The sequence below is a fragment of the Sapajus apella genome, unplaced genomic scaffold (assembly GCF_009761245.1).
Source record: "Sapajus apella isolate SASKATOON/1434 unplaced genomic scaffold, GSC_monkey_1.0 scaffold12, whole genome shotgun sequence".
NCBI lineage: Eukaryota > Metazoa > Chordata > Mammalia > Primates > Cebidae > Sapajus > Sapajus apella.
In genome coordinates this window covers 22,634,344-22,649,190 of record NW_022436952.1, presented here as the reverse complement: position 1 = coordinate 22,649,190, position 14,847 = coordinate 22,634,344, and the positions used below count along the sequence as shown (strand labels likewise).

Genomic DNA, 14,847 nt, shown 5'->3' with positions numbered 1-14,847 from the left:
TATTGAAAGCAAGTGATGTGGTCTTTGAGAAAAATGACTTGAAGTTACTGACAGGCCAAATCTGACATGGAAAAGTGACCCCTTTCTATTATAATGGCAAATCCCAGGAAATGCTAAACTTGGTGCTGATGGCTGAAGAGAACACCCCTTGGCCTTTAATTTTCACCTGAATCAAACTGGGTCCCCTAAACTTCTGGAATCAGACAAAGAAGGGAATTTGGCAGCTCCTGCTAATAAATTTAATGGTGGCAATAAACAAAGGGTCCCAGGCTACGAGATGCTCTTTCTATAGAGTAGCATGTCAACCAGATGGTTATTTGATGTCCTGCTTTTTTTTTTTTTTTTTTTTTTTTTTTTTTTTTTTTCCGAGACAGAGTCTCACCCTGTCACCAGACTGGAGTGCAGTGGCATGATCTCAGCTCACTGCAACCTCCGCCTCCCTGGTTCAAGCAATTCTCCTGCCTCAGCCTTCCGAGTGGTTGGGTCTACAGGCCTGCATCATCACACCCAGCTAATTTTTCTATTTTAGTGGAGATGGGGTTTCACCATGTTGACAAGGTTGGTCTTGATTTCTTGACCTCGTGATCTGCCCATCTGGGCCTCCCGAAGTGCTGTGATTACAGGTGTGAGCCACTGCGCCCGACCCCTTCCCTCTTAAGAAAGACAAGAGTACCTTGGGTCAGGGGCGGGATTTTCTGTTGTGCAGCTTTGAAATAGTGCACATTTAGCTAAGATAACAGTCGTGATTTAAACTGAGTGTTTGAAGGGTCAGCCTCTTTTGTATTCATTTGTACATTCCTGATAGCACAGAGATTGCATGAACAGCTGCTCAACAAATACTAGATTCCAGATGTATTTCCCCAGTAGAATGTGAAGAAGGGGAATGTGGGCCTTCGCTTTATAACCCTATTCAACCGAGACAAGCGCTTTTCATGAACCTACCTTTGTGCTTCCTTCATGTCATATTAAGAGATGACTGTTTTGAAAAGCCTCCCTACCACTCCCCACCAAAGGAAAGGTTAACCTAGAAGTGTTTTCCCCCCTTTTGATTTGAGTAAAAAAAGCCATCTCTCTGTCCGCACATACACACACCAATGGAATTTACCGAGCCATCTGCTTACAAAGATTCTACCTCTGAGCACAGAAACCATCAAACTAGGAACCATTTCCACACGGGGAAGAGGAAAACAAATACAGCGAAGCAGCCCCAGATTGAAACAAAGCAAAGTTTATTGCATGTGAAAAAGAGTCACATGGACATTAGGTATCGATGGTCAGGAACCAAGAAAACATACATTTTGCATATCTTCTGTCCTGCTTCAGGAGGGCTGGCTCACTCTTCACTCTCGTGGACCACCATCTGGGAAGAAAGTAGACACCTGGAGTCAAGTCGGGTGGCAGAGATTACCGCCCCGCACTTCTGCCGGCTGGCATCAGGGAGTTGCTTGCCTACTTCAGTGGGACACAGGACATTGGACCTTGGGAAAATGCATGACTGTATACATGGAGTCACTCCATAGCCTGAGAAAATGGCCCTCCGAAAGAGCAAGCCCTGAAAGCCGGACAGCTGGGCAGCCCCGAACCTATTGTCCGATGTTGTGAGTTCGGCAGGCTCTGGAGGGAGCTCCTGCAGCAGCCTTCTGGTACCCACAGGGGGCACGTGAACGCACTCAGTGGGACCCGCTCGCTCCTTTTCAGGATAGCAGGATTTTGTTTTTTGTTCTTTTTTTTATTTTTAGTCTGGGATACATGTACGGAATGTGCAGGTTTGTTACATAGGTATGCATGTGCCATGGTGGTTTGCTGCACCCATCAACTCGTCATCTAGGTTTTAAGCCCCGCATGCATTAGGTATTTGTCCTAATGCTCTCCCTCCCCTCTCCCCCACTCCCCAACAGGCCCCAGCGTGTGATGTTCCCCTCCCTTGTCCATGTGTTCTCATTGTTCAACTCTCACTAATAAGTGAGAACATGTGGTGTTTGGTTTTCTGTTCCTGTGCTCGTTTGCTGAGAATGATGGCTTCCAGCTTCATCCATGTCCCTGTAAAAAACATGTCTCATTCCTTTTTATGGCTGCATAGTATTCCATGGTGTGTATGTGCAGGATGGTAGTTTTCACTGTGACTCACAGCCTGGATTCTAGTGAGGGTACAGTCAGCTAAGTGGCTTTAAGCACTTTATCTTCCTGAGCCTCAGATTCCCCAGTTCTAAAGTAAGGGGTTCTCTGAGGTTCCTTCCAGCTCGGAAATTTCTACAGTCCCTGGGGGCTCTGCCAAGTCAGCGCCTCACCCTGCTGGAGGTGAAGTCTCGAGTCTTAGCACGGAGCTTGTTGACTTGAGATTCTGCAATATCCGCACGTTCCTCGGCCTCCTCCAGCTCGTGCTGAGCCTTTCGGAATTTGGTGAGATGAGCATTGGCTTGTTCATCCTAAAACCAAAGAGCCCAGGCAGGTTAGATCAGCACAGAACTCCCTGAGGGAAACAGCCTGGGCTGCGTGCTGCAGTCAGCACCGATCTCACTTACAGCCTCCTCGGCCTGCCTCTTGTAGGACTTGACTTTCACTTGCAATTTATCCACCAGATCCTGCAATCTCAGCACATTCTTCCGGTCCTCTTCACTCTAAATGAGAAAGTGGGGATGTCACGGGAGAGGAGGGGCCAGATTTGCACACGGCGTGCTCCACTTTCTGGACTCACGTGTTTCTTCCCAAGGTTTCGTGGAGAGTCTGGGGTGGCATTTGCACTCCACAGAGGACGTGATCATGGCATTTGCCTTCCGCTTACCTGGTATGTCAGCTCCTTGACCCTCCGCTCATACTTCCTCAGACCCTTAACAGACTCTGTGTTCTTCTTCTGCTCCCCCTCAAGCTCAAACTCCAGCTCTCGGATCTAGGGGAGAGGGTGGGGAAATTATTCTGGGGCTGCAGCATGATCGGGAGGCTGGAAAGGGCAGTACAGGCAGGCTTCCTCCTGCACACACCCTCGTCTCCAGTTTCTGGATCTGCTTCTTCCCCCCCTTCAGCGCCAGCTGCTCCGCCTCGTCTAGACGGTGCTGCAGGTCCTTCACCGTCTGCTCCAGGTTCTTCTTCATCCGCTCCAGGTGGGCACTGGTGTCCTGTTCCTTCTTCAGCTCCTCAGCCATCATGGCAGCCTGAAAAGCACAAGGGACTTGCTAGGATGCTGAGGAAGCTCCAGTGCCTTGGAACTGTCAAAACCCAGGGACCTCAGAGGACCAGAGACCGTGCTAAAGAAAAAGGACAATAGGTGAGCCTGTGACTAAGTACACCCTGCTGCCCTGGAAGAGGGCCAGAGCTACACCCAGTAGATAAAATAACTTAAGCAATGAGACCTTCGGGGACAGGCTGGGAAACAGTTTCTTCCCCTTCTTAAGCTGGCCTCCTTGAAACCCTCCTCTGCCCCAGGGAAATTCTTTTTTTTTATTATCATCAATATATATTTTCAAAGGAGCTTGAGACTTAGAGTAGTCTGACTTGATACCCAGCCTCACAGATCTGGGGATAGTGAGATTAAGGGAGGACCTCTGGAGAATTAAGGCTGTACAGAAACAGCAGTCGTTTTGAGGTAAAGTTCTCCCGCCGGGCAGCAGGTGGCACTATTAGCGCTGTGGGCCACCAGGAGACAGCCTCAGAGACCCAGGAAGGGAGAAAGGTGTGGGATATTGACACCTCCGGGTCTTGTTTTCTTTCTTTTCTTTCCTTTTCTTTTTTTTTTTTTTTTTTTTTTTTGAGACTGAGTTTCGATCTTGTTGCCCAGGATGGAGTGCAATGGTGTGATCTCAGCTCACCTCCACCTCCCGGGTTCAAGTGATTCTCCTGCCTCAGCCTCCCGAGTAGCTGGGATTACAGGCATGTACCACCAAGCCCAGCTAATTTTGTACTTGTAGTAGAGACAGGGTTTCTCCATGTTGGTCAGGCTGGTCTTGAACTCCCAACCTCAGGTGACCCACTTGCCTCAGCCTCCCGGCGTGCTGGGATTACAGGCGTGAGCCACTGCACCCAGCCAGGATCTTGTTTTCATATTTAGAATAAGTCAGATGTTGACGGAAAGATGTGCACACCTCTCCGAGCCAGGCAGAACTACTAGGATATAATCCCTTCCTCTAAAGTGCAGGTGGGACCAGGAGATTTGGCAGAGATGGGAGAGCTTGGGGAGCAGAGTGTGTACCAGGTGTGTCTGGGGGAGACCCCACCTGTCTGTGTGGGAACTTTAATGCAGTGCAATGCTGGCAGCCCGAGGGCAGCGGGAAGGAGACGCCTTACGTCTGTGATGGCCTTCTTGGCCTTCTCCTCAGCATTCCTTGCATCCCTGCTGGCATCTTCCACCTCACTCTGGAGCTGCATGAGATCTGTCTCCAGCTTCTTCTTGGTGTGGATGAGGCTGGTGTTCTAGGGCAAGAGGAGAGCTGTTACCCAGGTGTGTCTGAGGCTGGAACCTTGCCTCTTTTCCTCTCCCTTCCCTCACCTGGGTGTGCAGCAGCTGCACCCTCTCGTTGGAGTCCAGGAGCTCCTGTTCTGCCAGTTTCCGGGCCCTCTCCGTCTGCTCCAGAGTGGCCCGCAGCTCCTCCACCTCGGCCTGCAGCAGGTTGGCTCTGCGCTCCACGATGGCCAGCTGCTCCTTTAGGTCCTCCTGGCCACGGAGGGCATCATCCAGGTGGAGCTGTGTATCCTAGCCAGAGGAAAAAGGAACATTCTATTTGAAGTTGAGGCATTAGGACCATAAGCCTCATCTACACCTCTGAGTTTCTTTTTTTGTTGTTTTTTTTTTTTAGACAGGGTCTTGTTCTGTCACCCAAGCTGGAGTGCAGTGGCATGATCTCAGCTCACTGCAACATCTGCCTCCTGGGCTCAAGCAATCCTCCCATCTCAGCTTCCCAAGTAGCTGAGACTATAGGCTCGTGCCACCATGCCTAGCTGATTTTTAAATTTTTTTGTAGAGATGAGGTTTTGCTGTATTGCCCAGGCTGGTCTTGAACTCCTGGGCTCAAGCAAGCTTTTTGCCTTGGTCTCCCGAAGCGCTGGGACTATAGACATGAACGACTGTGCCCAGCCTGCTTCTCTGAGTGTGTGAGGACGGGAGACTTTTCCCCAAGGAGCTCTCTCAAACCTTCAGCTGTCCCTGGACACTCCGGAGGTGTTTGAGGGTCTCTGCAGCCTGGCGGTTGGCGTGGCTTAGCTGGATCTCGATTTCGTTCAGGTCCCCCTCCATCTTCTTCTTGAGGCGGATGGCTTCATTCCTGCTCCGCACCTCGGCATCCAGGGCACTTTGCATGGTTTCCACCGTTCTCTGGTAGTTCCTTTTCAGCTGCTCGATCTCCTCATCCTTCTCAGCGATCTTTCTATCAATTTCTGATTTCACTTGCGTCAGTTCAAGCTGGATTCGGAGGATCTTGGCTTCCTCATGCTCAAGAGCAGCCTTTAGGAAACAAAACCAAATCGAATAGTGTCCGTGTTGGTACAGAGCCAGCTCCACTACCCTGCAGGGTAACAAAGCTTCAGTGGAATAATCCTAAATCTAACCCTATGATACTCACAACTCACTTTTTAAAAGTCCAAAATCTATCTTCAGTGCAGAAACAAAACTATGTTTCATTGCTTGTTGGTCTTGATTATACCGTCAACCAATAGTAATGCTTAAATCATCATATTTCTTAGGTGCGTAAAGCACTTTCTAGATATTTTTAATTCATCTAAGATTTTGTAAAATCTCATCGCTAAGCCTATTTTAATATGACAGTCTTCTCCAATAAATATAAGATAATTCACAGGTGTTATTCAGCCTCACGGTTTTGCTGAGTGACAGGAAATGAGCAGGCATTAGGACTGTGATTTGACAGAGGCAAAAATGAAGACATATCACAGAGCAGCCTGCCTCACCGGCAGCCACTCACCGCGACTGTGTCTGCGCCCGCCTCCTAGCGCTCACCTCTGCTTCCTCTAGAGCCAGCTGAATATCAGCCTTTTCCAGCTCGATCTGCTTTCTTGACTTCTCCAGTTCATGGATGGTTTTACCATTTTCAGCGATTTGTTCTGTGAGATCTGCTATTTCCTCTGCCAAGAAATAAGTTTCAATTGCATATGAGCGCCTCTGCATGGGTCTCCAGACATGCAAAGGGTTGACGCGGTGCTTTTTACCTAGTTTTTATTATCATCCTAAGGTTTCCTATTTCCTGGGGATAAGGTATCGTATAGAGACAGGCTAAAAAGTAACCCATCAGATGGTGAACACCTTGTGTGTGCATTATTGCACATGTGTGTAGGAATCTGAATGATGAAGCCACACCCATGCCAGCATGCCCTCGGGCAATAAGAGCACTAAAGGAAAAGGTTTCAGACAGTTTCGAATGGCTTACGCTCTAAGTTCTTATTTTCCCGTTTCACAGTTTCAAGCTGATCTAAGGCTTCCTCGTAGGCGTTTTTCAGTTTGAAGAGCTCCGTGCTTAAGGAGCGGGACTCCTTCAGAGATGCCTCCAGCTCTGCCTGGCTCTCCTCACACTTTGTCTTCCATTCGGCCAACACCTGAAACAGCGGGATGGACAGTCTCTCCGTTTCTGAGGTATCCTCTAGGTTTCTAACTAAATTCTAAATAACTAAATTAAATGTAGAGTTAGGGCCACCCTTGGCATCACTTGCCTGGCTCCTTGTTATTGATTATGGGGCTCATCAAGATTTTGTTCCATAGATGTACTCAAGGTAGTGAGTCAGGGACAACTGCCTTCTTGAAAAAGCAAATCGATCTTTCGAGAAGGAATTAGCTGGGTATAATTGCCCTTTTCCTAATAGGAAAATGGCCCCATGCTTCTAAATATTTCATTAAAGCATTGGTTCCAACCAACTTTATCTCCCATCTTGAAAGAAGTGCTTCTAGAAAGCCTCCCAATGGGACCTCAGCTTAGGCAGACCAGCAGTATCGGGAAAGGAAAAATGCTTAGGGCTGCACAACATTGTAGAAATTGGGTTGTTTCCACGGGCAATATTTGAAAGGGACCTCTACCCCCAGCCCATTCCTTCTGTTTTGCAGGTGAGGAAATTACAGTCCAGTGAAGTTCAGGCACTTGTCTGAAGGCCACACTGCTGGTGAGGGCAGTCAGGCCTGGGATGCATTCCCCTCCTTCAACAGCTACTAGAAATCCCCTACATCATGGTGTTTAGCCAGCACAGAGCGGACCCCACACCTTGTCAAAGTTTCTCTGCTTCTTGTCCAGAGCGGCGGCCAGGGAGTTGGCTCTTTCCACATCAACCATCAGATCCTCCACCTCTCCTTGCAGCCTCTGCTTGGTCTTCTCCAGCGACGCACATTTAGCATTCACTGCCTCAACCTGTTCCTCAGAATCTTGAAGGCGCTGAGCAAGTTTTTTCCTTAAAGAATATGAAAGAGAAGCAGCTGTTTATTTAAGTTTCCATCCCCTTGAACATCACTACTCATCAAGCTGGAATCACTCATCTGTGTGAGTCAGACGCCCATGTGTTTTTAAACGCCCAGGAGAATTTCCTGCCTACTCAAAACCCGGGATCAATAACTTGCCTTGTGTCTAACAAAGATCAAAGTTGTTTGTTTTAATAAAACGTGCTAACGCCAGGTCCATCGGATGGTTCAGCACCACATTTAAAGACATATAAGATGGGGAAACATCTAGTAACAAAAACAAATTCATCGAATTCAGTCCCCAGTAGTTCTTCTAAAGCAAACAGAGCTACACACTTGGCCTCCTCCAGCTCCTCGGTGCGCTGGATGGCGTCCGTCTCGTATTTGGTCCTCCACTGGGCAACCTCAGTGTTGGCCTTGGACAGCGCCCTCTGCAGCTCCGCTTTGCCTTCCTGCTCCTCCTCATACTGTTCCCGCAGCAGGTCACAGTCATGGCGAGAGGACTGCAGGGCATGCGCCAGGGCGTTCTTGGCCTGCAGAAGTCAAAATGAGAAGTGCGCCTAATATATCTAGTGCCAAGTGCATGATACAATCCAAGTTTGTTCCTTCTATCACCAGCTACTGAATGAAATTGCCTTTTATTTTTCCTTCCTGCAGGTGATAATTTGAAAATAAGAGCAAAGAAGCCTCCCTTAGAAGATATACCTTGTTCTCTTCCTCCAGCTGCCTCTTGAGCTCTTCTATTTGCTGGGTAAATGCTTGCTTGCTCCTGGAAAGTTGGGATACTATGCTTTCCTTTTCTTCCAGCTGACGACTCAGCTCACCTGTGTCCAGAAGGAAATACTTTGAGTTCATTCATTCACTCATTCACTCACCAAGTTTCTGTTACGTGTAAGGCACTGTGCTAATCTAGGGAGAGAGGAAATGGTAAGATGTGCTTTTTTCTTGAGGGAAAAGGTCTATTGTTCATGAAAAGGAACAATATCAGTTCTGAAAGAAGAACTGATAAGATATTGTTGTAAACTACTGGAAGGTAGGACTGAATTCGGTCAAAAAAAAAAAAATCTGGCTGGGCATCCCAGCACTTTGGGAGGCAGAGGCAGGCAGATCACGAGGTCAGGAGATTGAGACCATCCTGGCCAACATGGTAAAACCTCATCTCTACTAAAATACAAAAAAATTAGCTGGGTGTGGTGGTGCATGCCTGTAGTCCCCGCTACTCAGGAGGCTGAGGCAGGGGAATCGCTTGAACCTGGGCGGTGGAGGATGCTGTGAGCGGAGATCGTGCCACTGCACTACAGCCTGGGTGACACAGCAAGACTCCATCTCAAAAAAAAAAGAATCCATTGAGAAGAACTGTAAGTGTAAACATTACCAGGAGCACCTAATAACTCCTATCAGACTTCCCCAGTGACAGGTGTTTCCAGCTGCTTGTTGATTTGTTAACAAATACTTAGAGAAATACTTAGAGCTTTGTATCTCTAGTTAGACTCTTGGGTGACTAGGGTAAGTTCAAGTTTATACGCTTACATAGAGGTAAGAGAAAAATGTGGAATGGGGCTTTGTGACTCCAGAGGTGAATCCCCCAACATGAGTGCAAAAGTGGCTACCAAATTTCTCTTCACTGCCTTGGCTGTGACTGCCAGCCAAGGATTCATTCACCTGTGAGGATGCACCAGGGCTGGGTGGAGCCACACTTTCTAGGCGGAAGCCCCAAATAACATTCCCTTACTCTTTGGAGTGGGGCAGAGGTGGATGGAGTTTCACTCTTGTTGTCCAGGCTGGAGTGCAATGGCGCAGTCTCGGCTCACTGCAACCCCCGCCTCTTGGGTTCAAGTGATTCTCCTGCCTCTGCCTCCCAAGTAGCTGGGATTGCAGGTGCCCCACCACCATGCCCAGCTAATTTTTGTATTTTTAGTAGAGACAGAGTTTCTCCATGTTGACCAGACTGGTCTCGAACTCCTGACCTAAGGTGATTCACCCGCTTTGGCCTCCCAAAGTGCTGGGATGACAGGCGTGAGCCTCCACACCCGGCCTCCCTTACGTTTTTATTATACACCAAGACCTTTAAACACTGGCCACGTTTCTCTCTTCTCAAAAACTTGGATGCAGACAATGAATATCTGAATTCATGTGCAGAAAGAAGTAGAAGACCATGGCTCTTAGCTTCTAGTCTCCTTTCTGCCCATCAGAGTCTGCTTGATGCAAGTCTATATTAATTTTGAAAGAGTTTGAATGAGATGGTAGTTTGAGCCCCTTCTCATTCTGCTCTACTTCTCTCTCTCTTGTTCTTACTCAACTCTCAATGTTCTCTCCCTTCGGGGTATTTCAAATCGCTCTTTCTTTGAGCTATTTCAATTTCTTGTCTCCTGAAAAGATGCCTCCCTAGAGATTCTCCTCCAAACACACCCTGCCCTTGGTTTCGGCCAGGTGCGCTGCTGGGTGCCAGGAGGTTTTGGCCCTACGGGTTTCCTGCATGTGGCTCACCAGCCTCGGTCAGCAGACGAGACTTCTGTGTGGTCAGCTCGCTCAGGCACCTCTGAATCTCCTCATTCTTGCCCCTGGCCTCACTTAACTGATCCTCCAGGGTTCGGCAGATTTTTTCCAGATTTGCCTGAAGGATTCAGAAGAGGGAACAATGTCAGTCAGCGAAGTCAGGTTTGCTTGACCGTGGAGTCTCTCTGATGGAAGGCCTTGAGCAACCCCACCCCGCCCCACACCCCCAGCACCTTAGATTTCGACACACTCTCCATGCTGCTGGAGAGGTCATCGATCTCCAGCTTGAACTCGCTCTTCTCCTTCTCCAGCTTCTGCTTCACCCGCTGCAGGTTGTCAATCTGCTCCCCGAGCTCGGCCACACTGTCTGCGTGCTTCTTCCTCAGCGTGGCCACCGTGGCTTCGTGCTGCAGGGTGGCCTCCTCCAGGTCCCTGCGCAGCTTCAGGAACTCCGCCTCCCGCTTCTTGTTGAGCTCTATCTGCGTGGAGGTGACGCCTCCCGCCTCCTCCAGCCGCTCGCTCAGCTCCTCCAGCTCCCGGGCGTAATCGCTGCGCTGTTTCTCGGTCTTCGCACGGGTCGCCCTCTCCGCCTCTATCTCCTCTTCCAGCTCCTCAATTCGAGCCTGTGGAGGGCAGCCATTCACCTGGCGGTCAGTCGCTTCCCCATAGGGACTCTGATTGTCAAGAACAGGCTGGCTTCCCTCCCCATTAGGCAAACTGAGTCTTAGACTCCCCCCAGTGAATAGTGCAAGTTTCCTTTCACATGAATTTTGTCTGCCCCAACACAGTAATTACCCCTGCAGTGACCAAACCAGGACATTTTCCACTCAACAAAATGTTGACCTTAAACACTTTAATTATGGATTTTGTCAGATGTTACAGAAAACGGTTCATCACTGTCAGGCCAGCCTAGCAGAAAGGGAACCATGGGGCAGGTGGCCCCACAGTCTTGTCCACTGGCTCTAAATGGCTTACAGCAGACAGCACCCAGCTCACTGTAAGTGACCCCACATGGAAAAGAGAGATGCAAAGGCCTCCGACCTGCAACTCTTTGATTTTCTTCTGAAACTGGAGGCCCAGTGTCTGCTCATCTTCCACTTTGCTTTGAAGCTGACAATATTCAAAATCTTTCCTGTGAAGAGAAATGTAGAATGCATGAAGACAAAATACACAGGAACTCGCAGAATGGAAGCCAGTGGTTGTAGGGCATACTTCTTGAGCCTTTCGTCCAGCTGCTGCTTGTCATTCTCCAGATCTAATATGGACTCTTGGGCAAGCTTCAAGTCTCCTTCCAATTTCCTTTTGTTCCTTTCCAGGTCTACACGGAGCTTCTTTTCTTGTTCGAGGGAGCTTTCCAGCTGAAAAAAAGGCACCATTTCCTTTTGGGAACAAATGCTTTGCAAGAGGACCCGTGAGAGCTCCTCCAACCCTGGAGTTCTGGGACTCCCAATGAGCATTATTTACTTACGTCTTCTACTTGCTGTTCCAGTTTGCTCTTGATTTTGTTCAAAGAATTGACCTTGTCTTCTTCAGCTTGGAGGTCATCCAAGGTCTGCTGGTGGGCCTCTTGGAGGGCCTTCTTCTCCCGGGTTAACTTTGCAATTGTTTCATCTAACCCGGAGAGTTCCTCAGTAAGGTTTTTAACCTAAGAAGAATCCCCAAGCAAGTATAAGCATAAAATTTAGTTTGCAATATATCAACCTAGACGCACCTACAAGGAGAATACCTTGTTCTCTGTGGCATGCTTCTCCTTCTCAACCTTGGCCAGTGTCAGCTCAAGGTCGTCAATGTCTTTCTTGAGCTCTGAACATTCATCCTCCAGTTTCCTCTTCTTGGCTGTCAGCTCAGCATTGATCTCTTCCTCATCCTCAGCTCTCTCAGTCACCTCCTTGATCTTAGCCTCGAGCTGGAATTTGGCTTTGATCAGCTGATCACATCTTTCCTCAGCATCCAACAAATTTTCACTTTCCTTAAAAAAAAAAAGAATAATAATTTCTTTTAATGATATAAGGTTGTGACATTCCAGTGTTTTGTTATATATGAAGTTCTTTATGAAGCATTTCAACTACAAAGCAAAAATCACCATCAAAAACCCAGTTTTTCTAAATAAATAATCAAATCTAGAAGAGTTAAAAAAAAATAATAAGGTTGTTAAACACATACAGCTTGTACTTGGAGCTGGAGGTCATTCTTCTCTTGGACCAGAGTCACCAGTTTTTCCTCTAGCTCTTTCCTTTTTGCCTCCGACTTGGCAAGTTCATCTTTGGTTTTCTGGAATTCTTCCTTCATGGTGGCCATCTCTTTCTCGGTCTCCGCACTCTTGAGGAGGGGCTTGATCTTGAAGAAGAGTTTCATCCAGGGCCAGTGCTTGACGTTCATGAATGAGCGAATGTTGTACTGGATGCAGAAGATGGACTCCCTAAAAACAAGACCTTGCTTATTTCTGAGAGAGAACCCCCCACCTTCCCCAGAGAGGTCAAGTTTGAACAAAGACCCTGCTGGACCTCCTCTGCACCATCTTCTGGAATTCCACACGCATGAGAAACCCTCTGCACAAAGCTTGTGTCCGGGTGATCAGTTTGGCCAGGCGGTCATCCCTCATCTCTTCCAGGGTTCCCAGCAAGCCAGCCTTGAAGAACACCTGATGGGGCAGAAGGGCAACACGAGTCAGTTTCCTGGAGAGGCTGTGTCGAGAGGACGAAAAGGCCAGCATCTGTCAGAACTGACGCATTACCTTGGTGTGTCCAAATTTGTACTGAGTGTGGTCGATGTCGATGGATGCCAGAAGCTTTTCACAAGCTTTCTTGCTGTCAATGAATTGTCCCTCAGGGATCGCACTGGCATTCAGCACTCGGTATCTGCGTTGTAGACACAGAAATCATCACAGACTGTTGGCAAACACACAAACCTTGGAGATCATGCAGTTCAGGCCTCTCTTCCTGTAGGCAGAAGGCCAAGGTCCTGGGAGATGAAGACACCAGCTCAGAGTCACACTGCTAGACAGCAGTCTAGAATCTAGGTCTCTTGACTCTTAGGCTGGAGCTTTTCCTGCCATTTTGTACATCCAATAAATTCCAGAGAAAAACGTGCAAGAAACAAATATGTATACCTCGGCCAAATGACGAGTTGTTCCGTTTACATGGAGGTCTATAACTGTTCTTTTGAAATGGATCTTTTCATACCAATCTTTCTCCCTCTCAAATTCCAGTGTCTGTACATGTCATCACCACGCATAGAGAACATTTTAGTACACACCTTTGTTTAAAATCCCCATAGAGAATCCTGTTTGGGAATCCTTTCCTGCAGATGCGGATACCCTCCAGGACGCCGTTACAGCGCAGCTGGTGCAGGACAAGGCTGTGTTCCATCGCCCCTGGGAACAGAAGCAAGGCATCAGCCTTCCACAGAGTTTCTTAAAAGCCGAGCACCGCCCAGAGCGCCAGCAGGTGTCTCACCTGGAGTTTTGGTTTCATTGGGAATTATACAACGCACAAAGTGAGGGTGAGTAGTTCTTAAGTTTGACATCAGCTTGTTCAGGTTTTCCTAAAAGAAAAAAAAAAGACATTTGCCATTCTACTGGAGGTTTTTATGAAGACAAGAGATCCATTGTAATGAAAATAAGATCTGTGTTTAAAATTTATCGTAAGTTCTAAAGAATAGTGAAATGATTTAGCTCTGTCTTTTAATGGTCCTGTGGCTGGAGGTCTAGGCTAGTAACTGATACAATTGTCTTTTGCCTCCCAGTGAGCCAAAGGCTCGCCAAGTACAAAATGCTGTCTGAAATCAACTTGGTATGGATCCACCGGGGGTGTGAGGTCTATTGCTGGCGTCCTTTAGGTAAATTGGACAGTTTTCCTGGAAACTCATCCCCCAGACCAGCCAACTCAGCTCTCTTTGGTAAAAGATAATAGTGATATTCTCATCCCACATTGGTTAGACCATATTTATTATCTTTTATTACCTGTCACTTCACCTCAGTAAGTGACACTAATCAGATCAAGGCAACACTACTACTCTTGAATAGGCCAAGTTTAGAATCTCAACACTGCTCATTTTGATATGACTTAAACCAATGAAAAGCAAATAAACTTGTATTTTTCTTACCCTGAAAAGGGCAGAGACAGTTTGGAAGGAAGAACCCTTCTTCTTGGCAACTTTCTTCTTCCCACTGTCAGCTGAAAGCAATAAAGGAAGGAACTTGCTATAGGTGAATCTAAAAGGTTTTTTTTGTTACCATGGGACAAATGGAGAGAGATCACATGAACACAAAGCACTCCTGTTACCATCCGCCGTGGCAAACGTGGCATAGAGGTGTGCCAGGAGCCTGTTGGAGGACTTCTGATACAGCCCGACAACAGTCTCGTTCAGAGGGTCCTTGTTCTTCTCCAGCCAGCCTGAGACACTGTAGTCCACGGTGCCTGCATAGTGGATCAGCGAGAAGTGGGCCTCAGCCCTGCCTTTGACCACCTTGGGCTTCTGGAAGTTGTTGGACTTCCCAAGATGCTGGTCATACAGCTTGTTCTTGAAGGAGGTGTCTGTTGCCTTGGGGAACATGCACTCCTCTTCCAGGATGGAGAAGATGCCCATGGGCTGGGTTGAAGGCAAGGCAGAGCGCATAGGGGTAAATATGAGTTACAGTAACAAGCAGAAGAGTCTATGAGAAGAGCTGACTGTGGGGATGGAACAGGTTACCTTCTCGATGAGCTCGATGCAGGCAGCCAGGTCCATCCCGAAGTCAATGAACGTCCACTCGATGCCTTCCTTCTTGTACTCCTCCTGCTCCAGCACGAACATGTGGTGGTTGAAAAACTGTTGCAGTTTCTCGTTGGTGAAGTTGATGCACAGCTGCTCCAGGCTGTTATACTAACAACAAAATATAATGTTTGTGTGAAAAGTTAGACTTCTTTCAAAATCAAAGACCATCAGCGTTCCTCATTGTCCAGGCTCTTGGCAAATGCATTAATACTGTC

The 14,847-nt window shown here is 47.8% G+C and overlaps 1 protein-coding gene across 2 annotated transcripts in view; it reads right to left on the bottom strand.

The window, feature by feature from the left end:
- The window catches only part of LOC116553116 (myosin-3), a 130,800-nt gene that overhangs the window by 103,714 nt on the left and 12,239 nt on the right, over positions 1-14,847 (bottom strand). The window contains exons 14-40 of one of the 2 annotated variants that reach the window (XM_032280274.1): positions 14,570-14,740; positions 14,161-14,467; positions 13,982-14,052; positions 13,333-13,420; positions 13,133-13,250; positions 12,612-12,735; positions 12,382-12,518; positions 12,041-12,296; positions 11,604-11,846; positions 11,346-11,522; positions 11,090-11,235; positions 10,919-11,009; positions 10,111-10,500; positions 9,869-9,995; positions 8,087-8,205; positions 7,718-7,914; positions 7,191-7,374; positions 6,369-6,534; positions 5,942-6,066; positions 5,123-5,431; positions 4,481-4,684; positions 4,279-4,404; positions 2,979-3,149; positions 2,783-2,887; positions 2,523-2,618; positions 2,289-2,426; positions 1,209-1,360 (exon numbers count right to left, since the gene is read on the bottom strand). In XM_032280274.1, the coding sequence (XP_032136165.1) occupies positions 1,334-1,360; positions 2,289-2,426; positions 2,523-2,618; positions 2,783-2,887; positions 2,979-3,149; positions 4,279-4,404; positions 4,481-4,684; positions 5,123-5,431; positions 5,942-6,066; positions 6,369-6,534; positions 7,191-7,374; positions 7,718-7,914; positions 8,087-8,205; positions 9,869-9,995; positions 10,111-10,500; positions 10,919-11,009; positions 11,090-11,235; positions 11,346-11,522; positions 11,604-11,846; positions 12,041-12,296; positions 12,382-12,518; positions 12,612-12,735; positions 13,133-13,250; positions 13,333-13,420; positions 13,982-14,052; positions 14,161-14,467; positions 14,570-14,740 (4,413 nt within the window). In that variant the 3' untranslated portion in view covers positions 1,209-1,333. Of the gene's footprint in view, positions 1-1,208; positions 1,361-2,288; positions 2,427-2,522; positions 2,619-2,782; positions 2,888-2,978; positions 3,150-4,278; positions 4,405-4,480; positions 4,685-5,122; positions 5,432-5,941; positions 6,067-6,368; positions 6,535-7,190; positions 7,375-7,717; positions 7,915-8,086; positions 8,206-9,868; positions 9,996-10,110; positions 10,501-10,918; positions 11,010-11,089; positions 11,236-11,345; positions 11,523-11,603; positions 11,847-12,040; positions 12,297-12,381; positions 12,519-12,611; positions 12,736-13,132; positions 13,251-13,332; positions 13,421-13,981; positions 14,053-14,160; positions 14,468-14,569; positions 14,741-14,847 lie in introns of those variants that run through there. The other variant, XM_032280275.1, reaches the window with a different exon arrangement.